The sequence below is a fragment of the Saccopteryx leptura genome, chromosome 2 (assembly GCF_036850995.1).
Source record: "Saccopteryx leptura isolate mSacLep1 chromosome 2, mSacLep1_pri_phased_curated, whole genome shotgun sequence".
NCBI classification, from domain to species: domain Eukaryota; kingdom Metazoa; phylum Chordata; class Mammalia; order Chiroptera; family Emballonuridae; genus Saccopteryx; species Saccopteryx leptura.
Window position 1 is genome coordinate 180,547,384 of NC_089504.1, and position 24,034 is coordinate 180,571,417.

General features: G+C 37.1%; 1 protein-coding gene across 14 annotated transcripts in view; it reads right to left on the reverse strand.

The window, feature by feature from the left end:
• The window catches only part of ERC1 (ELKS/RAB6-interacting/CAST family member 1), a 544,893-nt gene that overhangs the window by 340,560 nt on the left and 180,299 nt on the right, over positions 1–24,034 (reverse strand). For all 14 annotated transcript variants that reach the window (XM_066369492.1, XM_066369490.1, XM_066369487.1 and 11 more), the window contains one exon: positions 10,825–10,992. In XM_066369492.1, the coding sequence (XP_066225589.1) occupies positions 10,825–10,992 (168 nt within the window). The remainder of the gene's footprint in view (positions 1–10,824; positions 10,993–24,034) is intronic.

The following is a 24,034-nucleotide window of genomic DNA, read 5'->3' on the forward strand; positions in this document are numbered from 1 at the left end:
GGAAGGGGGAGAATCAACCAGGTTTATTATCAACAGTTTATTATCATAGAGTAGAACAATGAAGAATTCAAGAAGGAAATATTTTTTAAATAACCATTTAGAGAAAGGAGACATTTTTCTTAAAATGGTTTGTCTAATCATAATATTGTTCTGTTACATGAACTGAAAATAGAAATAACATAATTATTATATTACAGTCTTTCCTCTACTCATACTATTTTTATTTTAAAAAAGAGAGAAAAACCAATGAATCCAGAGGAAGCCTAAAGCTGAATGCATTGCTACATGTGAATTAATCAAATCTGCATACCAGTTGCACACTGGTACATATTTCTTGTCATCTTTGTTTTGGTTTTCATCATCATTGCCAGTTGTCAAAAACTATCATGTTTCACTGTGGGTGATTTATTCTTTCTAGTCAAGTGGACCCGATTCCTCCACTTTCAAGGCCCTAATCACTGACCAAAAGGTAGAACAGACTTCTTCTAAAACACAGTTCTAAGATAACCCCAAAACACCTCTTAAAATCACCAGGCTACTTTAAATATCATTGAAAGGAAAGAGATTTTTGATGATGCCTCCACAGTTGTTCTAAGCAAGTTATTCACATGATAAATAAAGGCTGTAACCTTTACCTTCTTGGTCAATGATACCTTTCAGTATCAGTGACAGAAGTCTAGTGTGGATGAACTAGTCAGCTGGCACAGAGACTACAGTAATTAATAGAATCTAAAAAGAAAAATTTCACTAAGTGCCCTAATGTCTAGGCCAGGGGTCCCCAAACTACGGCCCGCGGGCCACATGCGGCCCCCTGAGGCCATTTATTCAGCCCCCCACTGCACTTCCGGAAGGGGCATGTCTTTCATTGGTAGTCAGTGAGAGAAGCAGATTGACAATCTCATTAGCCAAAAGCAGGCCCATAGTTCCCATTGAAATACTGGTCAGTTTGTTGATTTAAATTTACTTGTTCTTTAATTTAAATATTGTATTTGTTCCCGTTTTGTTTTTTTACTTTAAAATAAGATATGTGCAATGTGCATAGGGATTTGTTCATAGTTTTCTTTTTATAGTCTGGCCCTCCAACGGTCTGAGGGACAGTGATCTGGCCCCCTGTGTAAAAAGTTTGGGGACCCCTGGTCTAGGCAATTGTTTCTTTAGCACTCGACACTCTGGAGAAATGCATAAACAAGGCACAACTATAATTCACCAAATGAGCAGGTTTTGCCCCAGACTAGTACATGGTGAAACAAAAGTAGGTTTAGTGTTGTTTGTATAAAATACAATACAATAATTAATAGATAATCATACAACACTAAACTGCGTATCACATGCTCACAACTGTCAACTATTCTATATACTGGCTTCTAAATTTTACTTACCCAATCATGTATTCCCAATGATTAGAAGACACAAGAGTAATAAAATCATGTTTTTTAACTCAATTTAGATGGTTAAAATAGACCATATCTATATTTTCAATTATTGTGTATGGTCTTTAGTTCGTCCAGCAAAGATTTTAATTGTAAATCAGTTATTTCTTTGATTTAGTTTCCTTCTGAATTGTGCTATTCTCATTGTATAGGTTATAGAGTAAATCACCATGATGAATGAACACCTAGCTATGTCACATTGGGCAAATTATTTGATCTTTCTAATTACCTGTAAAACAAGACTATTGATATTCCTTTCAATTCTAAAATGCCAACTATATACATTTTTAAAATAGGGGAAACAGAATATTAAAAATGTAATATACTTCATCAGAGTACTATTATATTTTATCTTAAACTGTTCTAATTGAACTATACAGGAAATGTAGGCATGACCTTTACAGAAATACATTCATAGTCCATAGTCCACTGCTCCAGAATATTTTATTAATTGCTGTGAGGGAAAATAAGTTCCTTAAAAGACTTGTTCAGGGGACAGATAATAATAGATCTAGGGTCCTCTCACATTAAAATAACTGGATAATATGAAGCAAAAGCTGGTGAGACCAAAGGTCAAACTCTGCTTCCTAGACAATAACACTGGGGAACAATTTTTTTTCATTTTCTGTTGCAAGAGGTTTTAGAACTGTCTCTATAAATTTCTGCATCACTGATTCCAAATGTGAAATCCATTTTTTGGTGCATGCTCTAGTTTTTAAGCAATTTTAATTTCTTTTTGTTACAGTTAATGGCATGCATTGGTTTTTAAATTGGAGTTAAAGGGCAACGACTCTTGGATTGAACATAACCACAGGCAATTAATGTTTTACAAACATCCCTTTTACATAATTGTAGTTGTTTTTAAATGTAAAAAATTGTTATCTGATAAAAAAACATCCTCTTATTTTGTTTTAAGATTGAATCACGGCTTCTTCGAGTAGGTGTAAATGTAAGAATAGTCCTGACACCTTCTGTTATATGTGTGGCTATTACACACTTCAACATCAAAGATGCAATATTTCATCATTTGTGACACGTGCATATATTGCCTATTTTCAAGTTCCCCTTGGCGATCAAGACAAGAATTGGGCTCCTCATATTGTGTGTCATAATTGTGAGGAAATGCTTCGTGACTGGACAAAAGGAAAACGCAAAAAAATGCCTTTCGGAATTCCCATGGTTTGGCGTGAACCTAAGGACCACAGCAGTGACTGTTATTTCTTTCTGTCTGATCCATAAAGGGCATCGGCAAGAAAAAACAGCATATAATCACATATCCTAATATTCCTTCAGCAATACGATCTATCCCACACTCTGAGATACTCCCAGTTCCAGTTTTCAATGGTTTTATTTTTTCTAAGGATGAAGAAAGTGAACACGGTGACCAAGTGTATTTTGATAAGATGCATGAGGTTGTAGAATCTGAAGGGTCTTCTTCTGATGCCAAGCAGTCATTAACCCCTCAGCAGTTTAGTCAACCCAAACTGAATGACTTAGTAAGAGATTTGGGCCTATCAAAGAAAGCAGCTGAGTTATTAGCCACCAGGCTTCAAGAAAAGAAATGTACTTCACCGGTCAGCTAACGTATCCCATTTCAGGAAGCGTGAGCAAATTTTTGTGGATTTTTTTTTTCCGAAGACAAACACTTTGTTTACTGTCATAATATCAGTAGTTTTCTCAGCCAGCTCGGTGTTACCACTTACAGTCCAACAGAATGGCGGCTATTTCTTGACAGCTCTAAACAGACTCTGAAATGTGTTCTCCTACACAACGGTAATGTTTATGCAGCGGTTCCAATTGGTTATTCAACTCATCTGTGAGAAGATTATAATGACATAAAAATTGTCCTCGACTTTCTGAAATATGAGGAGCATAACTGGATCATTTGTGTGGATCTTAAAATGGTAATTTTCCTGCTAGCACAACAGAGAGATTTCACGAAGTATCCTTGCTTTCTGTGTTTGTGGGACAGCCAAGCTCGGGAGAAACACTGGACACAGAAGGAGTGGCCGAAACATGAAGCTCTGGAAGTAGGGATGCAAAATATTGTGAATGAACCTGTAGTTAATCGAGACAGGATCATTTTTCCCCCACTTCACATCAAACTTGGCTTAATGAAGCAGTTTGTTCAGGCTTTGAATAGAGAAAGTGAATGCTTTCAACATATTATTTCTGCTTTTCCTGCCTTGTCTTTTGAGAAGATAAAAGCAGGTGTATTTGATGGACCTCAAATTTGAACCCTCATATGTAATGAAGAATTTGCCAAGAAGATGAATAAGGAGGAGAAAGCAGCATGGCAATCTTTTGTGGCAGTTACAAAGAACTTCCTTGGCAACAACAAAAAAAAAGCAGAAAACTATGAACTTCTGGTTCAAAGGATGCTGTTGGCTTTCCGTGACATTGGATATAACATGAGTGTTAAGATTCACTTCCTGAATAGTCACCTTGATAAGTTTCCCGAAAATCTTGGAGCTGTTAGTGATCAGCAGACTACTGCTGGAGCATCAAACGAGATTGTCCTCAACAAGTACACAAACTCAAGAGCTACAAACGCAAATTTTTGCCTGAATAGAATTTAAATAAGTTTTGGGCAAATTTTATGATTAAAATAAGTGTTTTAATATGTTCTATTTCAAAATTGTAGACAAATTCTGATGCAATCATATCTTTTAGTGTATTGGTGTATTTATTGCATTATATAAATTATTATATTTTCACAAAGATGATGCCCAAGAAGACATTCTACTTCATTATGTTAAACTAAATGTTGAAAATTTTACAATAAGATGAAAACCTAAAATCTTGAATTGCAAAAAAATTGTAGCTTACAGAGAAAAGCTAAATGTCAGATTTGAGATCAGTACATCCAAATTAGGTAAGAACAAGTGTTTTTGTAGATGCAACAAAAATTTTGTTCCCCAGTGTAATAGAAATAGCTCAAATACTTTTTTTTTATATATCTAGCAAGCTTCATTCTTCTTCCTCAGAACTGCTTTGGCTATTCAGGGTTTTTTATGGTTCTGTACGCACCTGGTAATTTTTTGTTCTCTTTATAAAAATTGACATTGGGATTTTGATGAAGATTGCATTTCATTTGTATATTGCTTTGGGTTATATGACCATTTTAACTACGTTAATTCTTTCAATCCGTGAACATGGAATATTTTTCCATTTTATTGTCTTTTTCAAATTCTTTCAATAATGTTTTGAAATTTTCAGTATGTAGGTCCTTTATATCCTTTGTTTAGTTTATTCCTAGTGATATTTTATTTTGCTGTAGTTGTAAAAGAAATTTTTTTTAGTTCATTTTCCAACATTTCATTGTTGGTGTATAGGAAATCAGTGGACTTCTGTATATTGATTTTGTATACTGCAACTTTACTGTCTTGGTTTATTGTTTCTAATAGTTTTTGGTGGAGTCTGGGGTTTTCTATATATATAGGATCGTGACATCTGCAAAAAGTGATACCTTTACTTCTTCTTTCCCCATAAAGATGCCTTTTATTTCTTTCTCTTGCCTGATGGCTCTGGCTAAAACTTCTAGAATTATGTTGAATAAGAGTGGAGAGAGTGGGTAACCTTGTCTTGTTCCTGATTTTAGAGGAAAAGCCTTCATTTTTCCCCTATTTGGTATGATATTAGCTGATAGTTTGTCATATATATAGCCTTTATTATGTTGAGGTACTTTCCTTCTACTCCAATTTTATTGAGTGTTTTAAACAAAAAGAGACATTGTATCTTAAATGCCTTTTCTGCATCTATTGATAGGATCATATGATTTTTGTTCTTTGTTTTGTTGCTGAGGTGTATTATGATGATCGATTTCCATATGTTGAAGCATCTTTGTATTCCTGGAATGAATCCCACTTGATTGTGATATATTATTTTTTAAATGTGTTGCTGTATTCGATTTGCTAGTATTTTGTTTAGGATTTGTATTCTTTATAGAGATACTGATCTGTAGTTTTCTCTTTTTGTGTCATCCGTACAGGTTTTGGTATTAGGGTTATGTTGGCCTCATAAAATGTGTTGGAGAGTATGGTTTCTTCTTCTATTTTTTGGAAAACTTTGAGAAGGATAGGTACCAAATCTTCTTTGACTAAATCAAACTAAAAAGCTTCTGCACAGCAAAAGAAACTACGATCAAAACAAATAGCCAACTAAACAGGAGATATTTGCAAACAACAGCTCTGACAAGGGGTTAATATACAAAATATATAAAGAACTCACAAAGCTCAGCAACAAACAATTAAACAATCCAATTTAAAAATGGAGAGAGACCTGAACACTTTTTCTAAGACAGCAGTTCTCAACCTGTGGGTCGCGACCCCGGTGGGGGTCAAACGACCCCTGTGTTTTGGTCGTTTGACCCCCACTGGGGTTGCGACCCACAGGTTGAAAACCGCTGTTCTAAGAGAACATACAAATGGCCAACAGATACATGAAAAGATGCTCATCTTCACTAACTATGTATTTGAGAACTGCAAATCAAAACTACAATGAGATACCACCTTACACCTGTCAGACAATAACAAGTGTTGGAGAGGCTGTGGATAAAAAGAAATCCTCATTCACTGCTGGTGGGAATGCAAATTAGTACAACCATTATAAAAGAAAGTATGGTGGTTCCTCAAAAAACTAAGACTAGAACTACCATATGACCCAGCCATCCCTCTACTGTGTATCTATTCCAAAAACTCAAAAATGTTGGTATGTAAAGACTCATGCACCCCCTATGTTCATCACAGCATTATTCACAGTGGCTAAAACATGGAAACAACCAAAGTGTCACTCAATGGAGGACTGGATAAAGAAGATGTTGTACATATATACAATGGAATACTACTCAGCCATAAGAAATGATGACAGTGACAGTATGACAACATAGATGGACCTTGAGAAAATTCTACTGAGTAAAACAAGTAAATCAGAAAAAGGTAACTGTATGATTTCACACATAGGTGGGATATAAAACTGAAACTCATGGACATAGATAAAAGTGAAGTGATTACCAAGGGGAAGGAACGTGGGAGAGGGGGAAGGCAACATGAGAGAGGGACTTGAGTGAATGGGGAGGGGGAAGGGGATGGGAAGAAGAGTGAAATGGGGGACAGATATAAGGAAATGATTTGACTTTGGGTGATGGGTATTCAACACAATAAACAGTTCAAATGCTATAGAAATGTTTACCTGAAACCTATGTACTCTTACTGATCAATGTCACCCTCTTAAAGTTAATTTTCTAAATAAAATAAAAATGTAAAAAACCATATAAACTGAAAAAGGAACACCAAACCTTTGAAGAGACTACAGCAACAGCTGTGAGACCCTGAGAAAAAGTTCCAGTGAGGTCAAGCTCAGAATCCTGACCCACAAAAACTGTGAGATAATACACTGGGTGTTTAAGCCCCTAATTTATGATGTAGTAATAGAAAACTATTATAAAACTAAATAAATTACAATAAAATCTTAGTCTTTATAGATACAGATAGAATTCTTTGAACAAATGTATAAAAATCTAAGTTCCTTACAAAGCTGACTTAATAGTTTTCCAGACAAAAATTCCAACTAAGACAACAATGAAATAGTATCCTCCATTAAAAAAGTGCAAGCCAAGTGGTATGAGTTGGTAATTTCCCCCAAGCAAAAGATATAGGCAAACAAGGAAACTTGGAGCTTGATAAGAAGATAAAGGTTGTTTTCATATAAAAGATCTCAGGGAATATTTTTCCCTTGACAAAATCTTAAACTACTATAGAGTAACTTCAGTCAGTTTAGATGTCCTGGAAAAATACATTTTTTTTACAGGGCATAAATATTTAAATACAAGACAAATCTGTATTTATAAAAAAATACTTTCAAAGTAATATGTATTAAGAAAATAATGTATTATACAATTATACACCTGAAACCTGTTTAATTTTATTAACCAATGTCACTCCAATAAACTTAATAAAAAATTTTAAAAATACAAAATATAAAATATTTAAAAATAAAGTGCAAGACTTGTAAATTTAAAACTACAAAACATCAATATAAGAAATTAAATACAACATAAATAAACTTAAAGACATCCTGTTTTCAACTGAAAGACTTGATATTGCTAAGATAACAACTGATGAGCAGATTCAACACAATCTCTATCAAAGTTCCAAATGCCTTTTTTACAAAAATGAACAAAATTATCTCAAAATTCATATGGAATTACAAAGGACACCCCCAAAAGCAAAAACAATCTTGAAAAGAAACAAAGGTAGAAGATTCCCAGTTCCCACCATCAAAACCTACTACAAAGCTATAGCAATCAAGATAGTGTGGTATGGCACATGGATGGACATAGAAATCCATGGATTAAAATCCAGAGTTCAGAAATGAATGTGTCTGTGGCCAACTGAGTTTCAGCAAACATCCCAAAACGGTTCAAGGAGAAAGAAGAGTCTTTTCAACAAATGTTGATGGGACAACTGAATATCCACATCCAAAATAATAACATTGTACCCATATATTATACCATGCACAAAAATTAAATTAGAATAAATTAAAGATATCATTGTAAAAGCTGAAACTATAAAACTCATAGAAGAAAATGTAGAAAGAAATCTTCATGACCTTCAATTAGGCAACATTCTCTTAAGTATGACACTAAAAGCATAAGCAACTAAGAAAAACATAAATTGGACTCATCAAAATTTAAAACTTCTGTGCATAAAGGAGCATATCAAGGAAGTGAAAGGATAACCCAGAGAATGGGAGAAATATTGCAAATCATATGTTTGATATAGTGGAGCCTCTGGTATATATAAAGACTTTCTAGAACTCAACAATAGAAAGACAAACAACTCCATTTATAAATGGGCAAAAAATCTGAAGAGATATTGCTTGAAAGAAGATATAGAAATGGCCAGCAAATACACAGAAAGATATTCACCATCATTAGTCACTATGGAAATGCAAACAAAACCACAATAAGATACCAATGCACACCCATTAGAATGACTATTTTAACAAGAAAAATAACAAACACTGGCAGTAATATAAAATTGTGTAGCTGCTCAGAAACAGTTTGGCAGTTCCTCATGATGTTGAACATGAATTAACATCAGTTCCACTCCTAGATATACACCCAAGAGAAATAAAAAGATACATTCATATAAAACCCTTTGCATGGACATTCACAGAATTATTCATAATATCTAAAAAGTGGAAACAACCTAAATTTCCATAAACTGATGAATAGATCAACAGAACTTGGTATATTCACTGCAATGGAATATTAGCCACAAAAAGGAATAAAGTATTGATACTTGCTACAACATAAATGAATCCTGAAAACATCACATTAAGGAAGTCAAACATAAAAGGCACATATTACATGATTACATTTATATGAAATGTCCAGAATAAGCAAATCCACAGAGACAGAAAGTAGGTTAGTGGTTGCCAGAGGATAAGTGGTTGTAACAGTTATAGGTTTCTTTCTGAAATGATGAAAATGTTCTGGAATTGAATAGTGGTTATGATTGAACAACTTCATAACAACAACAACAAAAAAGACTGACCTGCACAGTTTAAAATAGTAAATCTTACTGTATGTGAATTACATCTCAATAAGGAAAAATAAGAAAACATCCATCCAATTAACCCTTAGTGCTAGCTTAAAAGTCAAAATTCCACAAAATCAATGAAATGTACAAATACTTATGCGTGAGTTTTATCCTGCTTTATTCCCCAAATAACATAAACCATTAGCCAAGTTTGTCTAAAAATTCTTTTGCATTCAGTGTACCATCTGTGCACATGTTCAGTCTGATTAACTTCTAAATAGCAGTTTCTTCCATGTTAGACCTCTAAAATGCGAACACCTTCATCTACACAGTTGTGTTTCTCATCTAAGGTGAATCCCCAAAATAAATACATAGTATGAATCCACCTTGTCAGTCTATCCTTTCCATACACCTATTCTTTTCTGATGAATCATTTTTATACCCTATGATAATTTCTGAAGTGGGGTGGGGGGAAGGAAGGGAGTGGGAGGGAGGGAAAGGGAGGAGGAGGAGGCAGAGGAGGAGGAGGTAGAAGAGAAGGAGGAGGAGGAGGAGAAAAAGGAGGGAAAGGAAGAAAAGAAGGAGGAAAAGGAGTAAGAGGAGGAGGAGGAGGAATAGAAGGAGGAAGAGGAAGAGGAAAAAGAAAGAAGAAAGAAAAAAGAAGAAAGGAAGAAGAAGAGGAGCAAGAGCAGTCGTCGTCTAGCCCTATCTAGGTAGCTCAGTTGATTGGAGTGCCATCTTGATGCAATCAAGTTGTGGGTTTGATCCCTGGTCAGAGTACATACAAGAATCAACAAGAATCAACCAATGAATGCATAAATAAGTGGAACAACAAATTAATGTTTCTTCTCTCTCTCAATATATTTTTTTAAAAAGTCTATTTCTTGATGTCCCTAAATCAAGGATAGTCCAGTGACTATTATGAACAAGAGAGTACAGCAAAAAAAATCCTCTGCCACTTACAAGACAGTTCCTAGCACAACCCTCAACTACCCAGGGAGCTTCTGCTTCTAACATCTATGAATGTGGAAGTCAGTTGCCACATAAAAAGTGTGACTAATCTCATTATGCTGTGAGATACCCAGGGCATGTGCAGAAGCCCTGAGGCAAAAGATGCCACGTAGACATGCCACGTAGACATGTAGCTAGAGGCCAGAGGACCTAGGCAGAACATGTGCAGTGAAGGGGCCATCTTGGTAGTGGATTATCCAAGCGCAGATATCCCCAGCTGTCACCAAAAGTATCAGGGACAAACTACCCATGAGAGCCCTTCCTGAATTCCTGAGTCACAAATCAGTGAGCAAAATAAAATGATACACTTGAAACTTATATAAGCTTATTAATCAATGTCACCAAAAAACCTTAATCTTAATATTTTTAAAATAAATAAAATAACTTATAACAAGGTAAACTAAGATACTTCCTTTTTTTACATAATAATTTTTCAGTCACTATAAAATGTCATCTCATTTGTATAAGATTAGCTTCATTTAAAAAGAGTTATCTGTTAAACTGGAAGTTAAGTTACAGACTTCGAAAGTTCATCTATCTCCCTCCTTAGGTCTACTTGAAAAAGAGAGGGCAGAAGTTATGTGAAGCCAAGGAAATCCATATGGAGTTTGCTTCACCAAATCCACCAGACTTCATTCATTATGCATTGTTTTTCTCAATAATATGATATTTCAAAAATTCAGCTATACATATATTAATATTTTTATGAGTTCTGTTAAAATTATAGGCTAAAACTTTATAAGTCATAAGCCAATGGGTTCACAGGTGAATTTTACCAAACATTTAGTGGTATGTATATAAAACGTATGCCAGGTGAACTCAGAACACTTGCAACTTACCTTCTTCTGAAGAACATTAACCTTCCGCTCCTTCACATCCAGCATATCTTTGAGGTCGTGTATCTCTCCAGCTTGTGTTCCCTTTTCCTCGGCCATATCCTGAATTTGTTTTGTCTTCTTATTCAGCATTGTTTCCTTCTCTTCCAAACGCAATCTGAGAGCATCCACCTAAGATTGTAAGATTTTTACAAAAGATAAATGTAATTCCTTTCAAATACATGTGTACAGCTGCCTAAATGATACTTATAGAGCAAATATTCATTAGAATAAAATAAAATACCACTCTAAATATTATTATTAGTATTTAAAAGTTAACCCTAGAATTTTGTGAGCACTTTTATAACAAAAATAAAATTTACATCAGTTAAATTACCATCAAATGATAGCAGAATAAATATCTGAATTGAGGGGGGTAAATAGAGAATTGTTATAAAGAGGTTGAGTTTTGCTACATCTATAAAAGTAGCATAATCTAGAACTATGTAACTCAAAGTTTATGTGCATTAGAATTATTGGGAGGGTTTAAACAGATTGCCAGCCATTGGAGTTTCTGATTCAGTAGGTGTAGTGCTCAAAAATTAATATTTCTAATTTCAAAGTTCCCAAGTGATGCCACACTGCTTTAGAAAATCAAATATTAGAAAAATACAATAACCTCACAAAGCATGACACTTGACAATATAGCTATAAGACCTGATGCTTTTAGGACAATCCCATGATGCACTTAGATATCTGTTAAAAGCAAAGCAAAAGTCTACTTTCAGACTCCAATATTAGTCAGCTGAAGTCTGGTATCTAGTTCCCTTTATCCCCAAAGTTTAACAGCTTTTGTTACATATAACTATAAAATAACTAGAAATCTAATGATAGTATTTATTTTTAAATGCATTCACAGGAAATATCATCAAGCATACTCATACACCATTTTGCTTGTTTGTCTTTGGGATATTTGCCTTTTCACTAAAGGATTTATAGTAAAAAAAAAAAAGCTATATTTCTCTCACATTAAGGTAGTACTTACTGTTCAAGAGGAATATGAGTCATAATATGAAATTTTAAACTTTCTACAGCATATGAAATTTTAAATTTTGTAACAGCAATATTAAAAAGGGAAAGAAAATTAATTTTAATAACATTTTACATAATCAACTACATCTACAATGCTGTCATTTCAAAAATATAATCCATAAAAAAACACTCAATAACGAGCTATTTTACATTCTCTATTGTGTACTAAATCTTCAAAGTCTGAGGCTTCCAGTCAAGGTGGTAGCATAGGTTAACACAGTACTTGCCTCCTCCCATAACTACATCAAAATTAAAACTAAACTGCAAAACAACAACCATTCAGAACCACCTGAAATCTGGCTCAATGAAAGTCATACAAATAGAGAATTAAAGAAGAAGCCATGGCCCTGGCCAGTTTGCTCAGTGGATAGAGTATCAGCCTGGCGTGTGAACCTCCCAGGTTCAATTCCAAGTCAGGGCACACAGGAGAAGCAACCATCTACTTCTCTCTCCCTTCCTCTCCCCCTTCTCTCTCTCTTCCCGTCCTGCAGCCAGTGGCTCAATTAGTTCGAGCATTGGCCCTGGGTACTGAGGGTGGCTCAGTTGGTCCAAGTACATCAGCCTCAGGCACTAAAAAAACAGCTTGATTGATTTGAACAGCAGCCCCAGAGGGGGTTTGCTGGGTGGATCCCACTCCTTCTCTCACAGAAGAAGAAGAAGAAAGAAGAAAGAAGGAAGAAGAAGGAGGGAGAAGGAGGAGGGGAGGAAAGGAGGAGGAGAAGGAGAAGAAGAAAGAAGAAGCAGTAGCCACAGGGAGACTGGTAGGAGGAGCAGAGACACAAAACAGGCTGGTCCCACATTTACATGTAGAAGATGAAAACTGGGAGGAATATCTCAGCTGTGGAAGTCCCCCCTGAGAAGTGGGGATCCTAGCCCCAAACCAGAACCACGAGCCCAGAGTGCCAGTGCCAGGAAGAGAAGTCCCTATAACTTCTGCCTATAAAAACCAGCTGAGATTGAGCCTTTGCGGGTGCAGTTCCTCTTAAAAGGCCTCACACAGGACTTTACTCAAACTCACTCCCTCTGAGATCCAGCACTGAAGCAGTAGCTTGAAAGACACCAGAGACATTAAGGAAGGAACTGAATTGTCTGGCATCAGTACAAGGGCTGGGAGGGACAACTCTCTCCCAAACAGAAGTGCTGGCAGAGGCCATTGTTCCTTTGCTGAGCCCTGCCCCCACAAAGCTGGCAGGTAGGCACCATATCTAAGACTTCATCAACCTGGCTCACACAGTTCTCCCTGCCTTGGTGATTTCCTGAGACCCCGCCCCACCAAACTTTCAGATCCACTAAAGCTGTTTCTGGTGACTTTTCCAGACTAACTGCCTGTCTTGGCTCATTCTTGGTTCATGCTTCAAATTTTCCAAAAATCTCTCTATCAAGCAGCATCTGGCCTCAGTGTATCCTACATTTCTCACTAAGTGTCCCTAGGCCCAGCACTAGCAACAACTGGCCTTGGTTTGCAGCTTGGCCTCACCTGGACACCTCAAAGCCCAGCACAACTAGCAGCTATCTGAAGATCACTTTGTAGTTCATGCCAGTGGCTGCAGGCAGAACACAGGCAGTGGCTGACCTTGGTCCACACTTCCCAGAAGGCCCCAGAGACAGCGTATCCAGTAGACAGCTCCAAACAAAGCACAAGCATCACCTCCAGAAGCAAAACACTCGAAAGGTAGACTCAGGAGGCACCAGAGCCCCGCTGAAATAATTCCTGCTTTGTGGGGTGGGCCCCTGCATAACTGATCCTCTACAGTGGTCTGAGGTCAGTGGTCGCAACCTCAACCAGTCCTTGCGCTGATCAGCCTGAGAATAAGTCCCTCCTATTGACATGCCAACAGCAATCAAAGCTCAACTATAAGAAGAGGTGTACAGAGCCTCAAGGCACACCTTCAGGGCCCAGCTTCGGTGATCAAGGGAGCAGGCTGTGCCACTGGACCCTATAGAACAGTGGTCCCCAACCTTTTTTGGGCCACAGACCGGTTTAATGTCAGAAAATATTTTGACGGACAGGCCTTTAGGGTGGGACGAATAAATGTATCACGTGACCGAGACAAGCGTCAAGAGTAAGTCTTAGACGGATGTAACAGAGGGAATCTGGTCATTTTTAAAAATAAAACATCGTTCAGACTTAAATATAAATAAAACGAAAATAACGTAAGTTATTTATTCTCTCTCTGTGGACCGGTACCAAATGGCCCATGGACTGGTACCGGTCTGCAACCCGGGGGTTGGGGACCTCTGCTATAGAACACCTACTACATAAGGCCACACTACCAAGCACGGGAGACGTAGCAGCCAAACATGGGAGGCAGCCAAAAGGAGGACACAAAGAAACATGTCCCAAATGAAAGAGCAGAACAAAACTCCAGAAAAAGAACTAAACAAAATGGAGACAAGCAATCTACTAGATGCGTAGTTCAAAACGCTCAATGAGTTTAGCGAGAACCTCAACAGCATAAAAGAGAAGCAGTCAGAAAAGAACGCTACTAACCAAAATGAAGAATAATTTATAGGGAAGCAAGAGTAGAGTAGATAAAGCCAAGAAACAAATCAGCAATTTGTTATATAACAAAGCAAAACATCTAATCAGAACAGCAAAAAGAAAAAGGAATCAAAAAAATGAAAACAGTGTAAGGAGCCTCTGGGACAAGTTAAAGCTCGCCAACAGTCACAATATAGGGGTTCTAGAAGGAGAAGAGAGCAAGAAATTGAAAGTATCTTTGAAAAAAAATGACAGAAAACTTCCTTAATCTGGTTAAGAAAATAGACATACAAGTCCAGGAAGCACAGAGAGTCCCAAACAAGATGAACCCAAAGAAGGCCCAGAGCTAGAAGCATCATAGTTAAAATGTAAAAGGTTAAAGACAAAGAGAGAACCTTAAAAACAGAAAAAGAAAAGCAGTTAGTTACCTACAAGGGAACTCCAGTAACTGTCAGCTGATTTCTCAACAGAAACATCTTAGGTCAGGAGGGATCAGCAAGAAATATTCAAAGTGATGAAAAGCAAGGACCTACAACCAAGATTATTCTACCCAGCAAAGCTACCACTTAGAATCAAAGGACAGATAAAAAGGCAAGAAGGATATATTGCTGGTTGGCTCAGTGGTAGAGCGTCGGCCCAGCATGTGGAAGTCCCAGGTTCAATTTCTGGTCAGGACACACAGGAGAAGCACCCATTTGCCTCTCTACCCCTCCCCCTCTCATTTCTCTTTCTCTCTCTCTCTCTCTCTCTCTCTCTCTCTCTCTCTCTCCCCCTCTCCTCCTCTCCTTCTGCAGCCAAGGCTCAATTAGATTGAGCTGGTCCCTGGTGCTGAGGATGGCTCCATGGCCTCGCCTCAGGTGCTAAAAAAATGGCTCTGGTTGCAATGGAGCTAGGGCCCCAGATGAGCAGAGCACCGCCCCCTAGTGGGCTTGCCTGGTGGATCCTGGTCGGGATGCATGCAGGAGTCTCTCTCTGCCTCCTCTCCTCTCATTAAATTAAAAAAAAAAAAAAAAAAGAGGCAAGAAAAAGCTAAAGGACTTCATCACCACCAAACCAGTATTACATGAAATGTTAATGGATTTCCTTTTAGAAGGAGGGGGAAAAAAATAGGAACAATAAAATGGCAATGAATATATATCTATCAACAATTGAATCAAAAAATAAACAGAACAGAAACAGACTCATAGATACAGGGAACATCATTTTGATGATTGCCAGATGGAGGGTGGTTGGAGGGATGGGTGAAGAATGTGAAGGGATTAAAAAGTTCAAATTAGTTGTTACAGAATAGTCATGGGGATGTAAATACCACATAGGGAATATAGTCAATAATATTCTAATAACTATGTATGGTGTCAGATGGGGTGAAATTTATCAGGATGATCACTTAGTAAGTTATGTAATGTCTAATCACTGGGGAGTACTCCTGAAACTAATATAATAGTGTAATACAGCGGTTCTCAACCTGTGGGTCGCGACCCCGGCGGGGGTCGAACGACCAAAACACAGGGGTCGCCTAAAGCCATCGGAAATACATATTTTGCCATCGGAAAATACATATTTATTATACATATTTTGCCATCGGAAAATACATATTTATTATACATATTTGCCATCGGAAAATACATATTTATTATACAATACATTTTAAAATAAAATATGTATTTCCGATGGCTTTAGGCGACCCCTGTGTTTTGGTCGTTCGACCCCCGCCGGGGTCGCGACCCACAGGTTGAGAACCGCTGGTGTAATATCAGCTGTAATTGAACTACAAAAAATGATTTTTAAAAATCTTCAAAGTCCAATGTGTATTATAATATACATTGATATGACATCTCACTTTGGATTAGCCATATTTCAAGTTCTCAAATAAACATGTGGCTGGTGGCTACCACACTAACAGTGCAAATCTAAGACATCATGTATGCTTCTATAAACATCTTTAATCTTGAAATTGTCCTATATTATTTTTTGTATCTGAGCATGAATTAACCCACAAAGAAAAAAACAGGTAATATGAGTAATGACTCACATTCACAGTAGGGCAAAACTCTCAGGAAAGATCTAATATTATAAAATATCTGAGAACCCATACTGTATGTATGGTGGTACTCATTGCTCAGTAAATATTACAGAAAATTTCTTAGGTGACTAGCCTCATTTGACAATGCTATATATAATTAAGTCATTATGTACTTAAAAATTATATCAAACTATATTGGAATTGAAAATATATAAATTAACCAGCCTTCACTCTGCTAAACTGTATTTCTACCAACCACTTAAATGCCACCAAGCCAGAAATTGGGGAAGCAATCATTTTAGGTCTCACTTATAATTCTTCACAAGTTCTATCGATAACACTCTTTCACCTCTAATTTTCCTCTATTTAAGAACTTTAATAAATGCACATGGTTAACCACACTATTATTCTAGAAAGATTCAACTAAGAACTTTTCAAACCCTGAAAATTTCTTTTTCTGAAACAATTCTTTTCTTTCTTTTATGCCTACTAAATCTACTTTTTGTCCACAAGGTGACCTCTGATCTATCACCCTTTTTTTGTTGTTGTTATTCATCTTCTATTGTGGTTTCACTTTTTTTTCTCACAACCTTAGCAATCCTTTCAGACTCACATCATCTCTTCTTTTTTAGTCATATTTATTTTTAAAATATTTGCTCCTATTAAACCATTTTCTTCATTCTACCCTCTGACTTCTTGCCAACAATGTATACAGTATATTAAAAATCCTCACAATCCTATCTGCAAGTATTGTGTATTTTCTTCCCTCGCATTCTCCCTCTGGAAAATGTCACACTCCCATGGCAACCAGGGAAACTGGGACTTAGAGAGGGTAGTAGACCCAAGATCTCAAAGTGATAAATAAGTGATAGAGCAGGAATTTAAGATTAAATGTCTGTCTCCAGATTCTATGATGTTAACCACTGTGTATTACACGCCTCAGATCTAGACAAAAAGAGTAAATATTATATGATTACTTATATGTAAAATTCTAGAAAATGCCAACTAATTACAATGATGGAAAGCAGATGAAAGGTTGCCTAGGAATTAGGGAGGACGGAGGGAATAATGAAGACTACCAGGGAGAGGCAGGAGAAACAGACTGCAAAGAGGTATGAGAAAACTTTTAGGACAATATTATCTTGATTATGGTGTTGGTTTTATAGGTTATTAAAACTTACCAAATTGTACATTTTAAATATATACAGTTTATTTTACATCAACTCATTTTGTAGGGTTGTTTAAAAAGCAAAATTAGAAAGCATGGTATTGATATAGGAAAAAAACCAACAGACCTGTGCAGCAGAGCTCAGCTATGGACCCTCACACCTAGGGACCACACTATAATTAGTGATTTAGAAAAAACAAAAACAGTCTTCAAGAAATTGTTTTTAGAAAATTGGCTACCCAGTTTGAGAGCATTTCATACACCAAAATGAATTCTGGGTAAATGAAAGGTTTATATAAGAGAAGCAAATCTTTAGAACTTCTAAAAGGAAATATTAAAAAATACTATTTTTTTAGGACATTGAAACATGAAATGACTTTTTAAAAAAGAAACAAATGAGATAACATTACAAAGAAAAAAATACTGGTAAATTCAACTATGTTAAAATTTAAAACTTCTCCACATCATGGTACCATTTTAGTGTTTATTATGTTATCTAAGAAAAGTTGAATTGATGGGTGCCAGAGGGAAGGGGGTTGGGGACTGGGTCAAAACAGTAAAGGGATTAAGAAGTACAAATGATAGTCACAAATACAGGGATGTAAAGTACAGCATAAGGAATATAATCAATAATATTGTAATAAATATGTGTGGTGTCAGGTGGGTTCTTGGAATATCAGATGCATGACTTTGTAAAGTATATGATTGTCTAACCACTATGCTGTATACCTGAAACTAATACAAAATAATATTGAATGCAAACTTTAATTGAAAAGTAAATAAGTAAAATGTAAATATTTTGTGAATTGAACAAAGTTAAATAGGACCCAATAGTAAACTTCAACTTTCAGAACTTACGACTATTTATAATCATTCCAAAAAAAAAATAAGTACTTAGGTATAAGTCTAACAAAACACATATAAAATCTAGCTATTGAAAATTACAAACAGTTAATGAAAGATATGCAAGAAGATCTAAAGTTCTTTCGCTGAATACTGTATGAAATGTAAATTCGATGTGTGTCAATATAGCAGTCTACTTTAAGTTTTCCTCAGGGACGAGGAAACAGAAAAGAATATTTAGCAGTGGCCCTGGCCAGTTGGCTCAGTGTTAGAGCATTGGCCCAGTGTGTGAGTGTCCTGGGTCCGATTCCCGGTCAGGGCACACAGGAGAAGCACCCATCTGCTTCTCTACTCCTCCCCCTCTTGCTTCTCTTTCTCTCCCCCCATCTCCTCCCCTCCTGCAGCCATGACTTGATTGGAGATGAGTTGGTCCCAGGCACTGAGGAATGCTTCCTGGCCTCCACCTCAGACGCTAAAAAAAAAAAATAAAAAAAAATGGCTCTGGTTGCAACAGAGCAAGGGCCCCTGATGGGCAGAGCATCGCCCCCCTGGTGGGCTTGCTGGGTGGATCGCAGTTGGGGCACATGTGGGAGTCTGTCTCTGCCTTCCCATCCTCTCACTAAAAAAAAGGTATTTTACTGATAAATAGCAGAACTACAATAAGTCAAGCTCAGTGAATCCAACAGATGCTATGCTAAAAATTTTAGTGCTTGAATTCAGCATTTAAAACCTCAGAGCAAGAATTAAAATCCAGTGCAAAGCCAAGTTGAATTACATGATTATCACCGACTTCTTCAAAGCTCCTTTTTAAAGTGCAAGATAACAAAACTCACTAAATTTCCTTCAGTTGCTTTTCATGCAATACAGAATGTAAATGTACTAGTCTGGAGGTCTAAGATAAAACAACCACAAAAACCACTTAGCTGCTACTAGATTAATTGCTCTGAATTTTAAACTAATCTTTTGATTTGGAGTTAACTAAAATTCATAGAATTTTATGTGAGGTCCATATTTTGCAAACCACAAAAGACATACTCAGAAAAACACAATCAGAGACCAGCAGGACACACAGTCATCACCTAACACCAGTTTTCTCAGAGTAGGAATAAGACCTTGTTTGTCCACATCATCTGAGCTGGAGGAACAGCATCCACCTAGCTTGCCAAACATCAAGGTCTGTGGCAAATAGGTTATGCCAACTTTAACAAAAACAGAAGGTTTTTCTCTACAGGACTTTCAACAGACAGCAACAGAGAGGTGGCTATCTTGCTGCTGTGGGCTCTCACTTCTAATCACAAAACTATTAACTATTTCAATCTATCTTAACCTTTTTTTAAAATATCAATGAATACATCTATCTAAATGCAGTAATTATTGAATGGAAACAATGGCTGTTCCTTGTAATTCCTCTCATGACTTTACCAATGATTCACTCCCTTTCTAATTCACTGATCACAGGCTTTCAGTTTTTTCACTGGATCTTTGGTCATTTCCCCTCGTCACTTCTCACTTATACAACTTTCTCTGAAGAAACCAACTCAATGTAAGGCTTTAACCACCACTTCCATGACAGCTTCCAAATCTATACTCTTAGCCCAACAAGCATTTTCTCTTTTTAAATTTTATTTAGAAAATTAAATTTAATGGGGTGACACTGATCAATTAGAGTAAATAAGTTTCAGGTAAACATTTCTATAGCGTTTGAACACTTGATTATGTGAAATAAGTAAATCAAAAAAAGCTAAGAACTGTACAATGTCACACACAGGTGTTACATAAAACTGAGACCCAACCAGTTATAAAAACCTGAGATTCTAACAAAATTTCCTACTTAAACCAAATCTTCCATTGAATATTTACATAGTTTAGAATGCAATTTCTTAAGAACCTTTTCTTTTTCTTAAAAAAAAAATATTTATTTTAGAGAGAGAATGGAGTACGTGGAGGAGGGAGAAGTATCAACTTGTAGTACACGAGGTCCTCAGGTTATGACACAGTTCCATTCCTATGACAGTGATGTTAACCCAAATATTGGTGTAACAAAACCCTTGTGCTTTTAACAGTCCAAAACGGCGTAGGTGAGAGTTCTGGGGGACGCCAGCTCCCTCACTCATTCGCCACGTTACTGCGTGTTCTTCACTGCACACAACCAAACTAGTTCACCCACATAGTCCATAAGTACAACGCTAATAGCATAAGCTGAAACACTCACATCTCAAATTTTTTGTTCTTATGGGAGTAAGCATCATAACCTCGAAACATCATGTCAAGACTGTTGTAACCTGAGGACCCCCTGTCGATGCTTCTCATATGTGTCTTGACCAGGCAAGCCCAGGGTTTCAAACCAGTGACCTCAGCATTCCAGGTTGATGCTTTATCCACTGCGCCACCACAGGGCAGCCATTACAACCTTTTCTTTTAAAGGACCTTTAAAAGATCATCTAATGTTGTCAAACATTAAGATAAGTTAAATCTGAGTAGCATCTACTATATTATTTTCTCAGGGTTTTTACATAGAGAAGGCTTTAAGCTTAGATGACCTTGGTTCTGACACCTGAATGAGGACGTGTTGGCTTAGAGAGGTCAACATTGAGAACTTGGTTGGCTGACAGCATTACCAGATTTGCAGAGACCAAGGGTATTAACATTTCTATTGGGATGCATAGCTTATTATGTTACATTAGGGAGCTGGTTAGACATGAGCAGGGACAGGTAAAAGGAGGGTGAGGGATGAACTGCCCCCATGCATTCCTGATATCAGGATGTAGGTAAATCTTTAAGCTAGAACAGACCTCATCACCCCCAGACTTGTGGTCTCGAGTTCCCTGATATGGTATCAGCCACACAGCAATATAATGAAGACAGATAAATAAGAAGAAGCTGGAAAGAAGAAAAAGGAAAACCAGGAATGGGAAGTCCAGGAGGTAAAGCCCATAAATACCTAAACTCTAACTCATTAGGGCCCTCATTCTCAGAATGAGTCGCCCCCTCAGGCCTTCCTGAGTGTAGTCTGCATGGCCAATAAAAATAAACCCTTGCTTTGCTTGCTCTAGTTTGTCACTTGACTGAATTCTTTCTCTCAAGTAAGACAAGAATCGAGGTTGAATTCTTTCTCTCAAGCAAGACAAGAATCGAAGTTTCATAGTTTCACTGGTAACAATTTCAGTATACACTTCGTAGAGCCAATTTGTGCCTTCATAGTCTGCTATAAATCTTCAAGGGACAGTCAGTGGACATGATGTTGACATTGTTTAGATTATAAATTTGCAGCTTTACTTTCATAAACAAAGTACAGTATAAATAAATTGTACACTATGGAATGATCTTTCTGATATTTCTCTAAAGTCTTTAGCTTTTTGTCGGGTATGAGGCTTCAAACACAGCTCAATGTAATTTGTTGAAATAACTTTTTTAAAAGGTTCACTTGTGCCTGACCAGGCAGTGGTGAAGTAGATAGCGCATCATCCTGGGATGCTGAGGACTCAGTTTCAAAACCCCAAGGTCGCTGGCTTGAGTGTGAGCTCATCTGGCTTGAGTGCAGGCTCTCCAGCTTGAGTGTGAGGTAGCCAGCTTGAGCGTGAGATCATAGACATGATCCCATGGTCACTGGCTTAAGCCCAAAGTTGCTGGTTTGAGCAAGGGGTCACTGGCTCAGCTGGAGCCCACCCCGTCAAGGCACATATGAGAAAGTAATCAATGAACAACTAAAGTATTGCAATTACCTTATTTTTTGCTCCATAAGACGCACTTTTTATCCCCAAAAGTGGAGGGGAAAATGCCCGTGCCTCTTATGGATCGAATGTTCATTTTTCTTAGCTGCTGTGGGTTCCCAGACAACTCAGAAGAATATCTGAACGTAAAAGTCACTTCTCATTTTTTAGTAACAGTGCTAATGGTTGTTAATACTGCTGTTGAGTTTACACTGTTGAAATATTATTGTGGTATATTCTATTAAATATTATAACACACCATTTGGTTCAGAATTTTTTTTTCTTATTTTCCTCCTTAAAACCCTAGGTGCATCTTATAGAGCGAAAAATACAACGTATGTTGATGCTTCTCATCTCTCTCCCTTCATATCTGTCTGTCCCTCTCTCCTCTCTCTCTCTCCCCTTTCTCTCTCTCTCTCATACGCGCATGCGAGTGCACACTAAAAAAATAAATAAAAGGATTACTTGTTTTCTTTGGATAAATAAGTGGAACTGTGGGGGTTGTATGGTATATCTATTTTTAGTTTTGGGGGGAATCTCCTTACTTTGGAGGAACTGAACCAGTGTGCAGTCCCACCAACAATGCACAAGAGGTCCCTTTACTCATATCTTCATGAAAAAGTTATTTGTTGACTTTTTGGTAATGGCCATTCTGACTCAGGTGAGGTGGTATCTCATTGTGGTTTTGATTTACAGTTCCTTGTAGATTAATGATGTGAAGTATCTTTTCATATATCTGTTGGTCATCTATGTCTTCTTTGGAGAAATAGTTTCTTATGTTTATTGCAGCATTATATACAATAGCCAAGATATGAAAGCAGCCTAGGTGGTCACCGATAGGAATGGATAAAGATGTAGAGAGACAGAGAGAGAGAGAGAGAGAGAGAGAGTGTAATAATAGTACACAGCAATAAAAAAGAACGAAATCTTGCCATTTGTGATATGGATGGATCTAGAGCAGGGGTCTCAAACTCGCAGCCCGCGGGCCGCATGTGGCCTGCCGAACAATTTTGTGCAGCCTGCAAACACAAAATTGTTCGGCGAGCCGCGAGTTTGAGACCCCTGATCTAGAGGGTATCATATTAAGTGAAATTAAGTCAGGCAGAGAAAGAATAACACCATAGGGTTTCACTTATACATGGAATCTAAAACAAACAAAAGAAGAGACTCATAGAAACAGAGACCATAGGGATGGTTACCAGAAGGGAAGGGAAAATGGATGAAAAGGGGAAAAGAAAAATAGTGGATAATATTGTGATAAATTTACACAGTGAAAAATGATTACTAGAATTAGTGAGTGATGCCATTATAAGGTATAACAATGTTGAATCACTATATTGTACACCTGAAACTAATGTAACCAATATAAGATTATATACCAACTATACTTAAATTTTAAATTTTTTTTTTTTTTTTAACAGAGACAGAGACTGAGTCAGAGAGAGGGATATACAGGGACAGACAGACAGGAACGAAGAGAGATGAGAAGCATCAATCATTAGTTTTTCATTGCGTGTTGCAACACCTTAGTTGTTCATTGATTGCTTTCTCATACGTGCCTTGACTGCGGGTCTTCAGCAGATCGAGTAACCCCTTGCTGGAGCCAGCGACATCGGGTTCAAGCTGGTGAGCTTTTGCTCAAACCAGATGAACCCGTGCTCAAGCTGGCGGGGTCTCGAACCTGGGTCGTCTGCATCCCAGTCTGATGCTCTATTCACTGCACCACCGCCTGGTCAGGCTTAAAATTTTTTTTAAAAGATTTGTGTATGTTATCAATCACAGGGCCCAGTGTCCTTTACTCAGCCTCCTTTCTAGATGGAAACAATGGAAAATGTGGTGGTAGGAAATTATACTTAGTGATCTTAGGCAAGTCATTTTCATGTTTTGATTTCCTTGGCATTAAAATTTAGAGATTA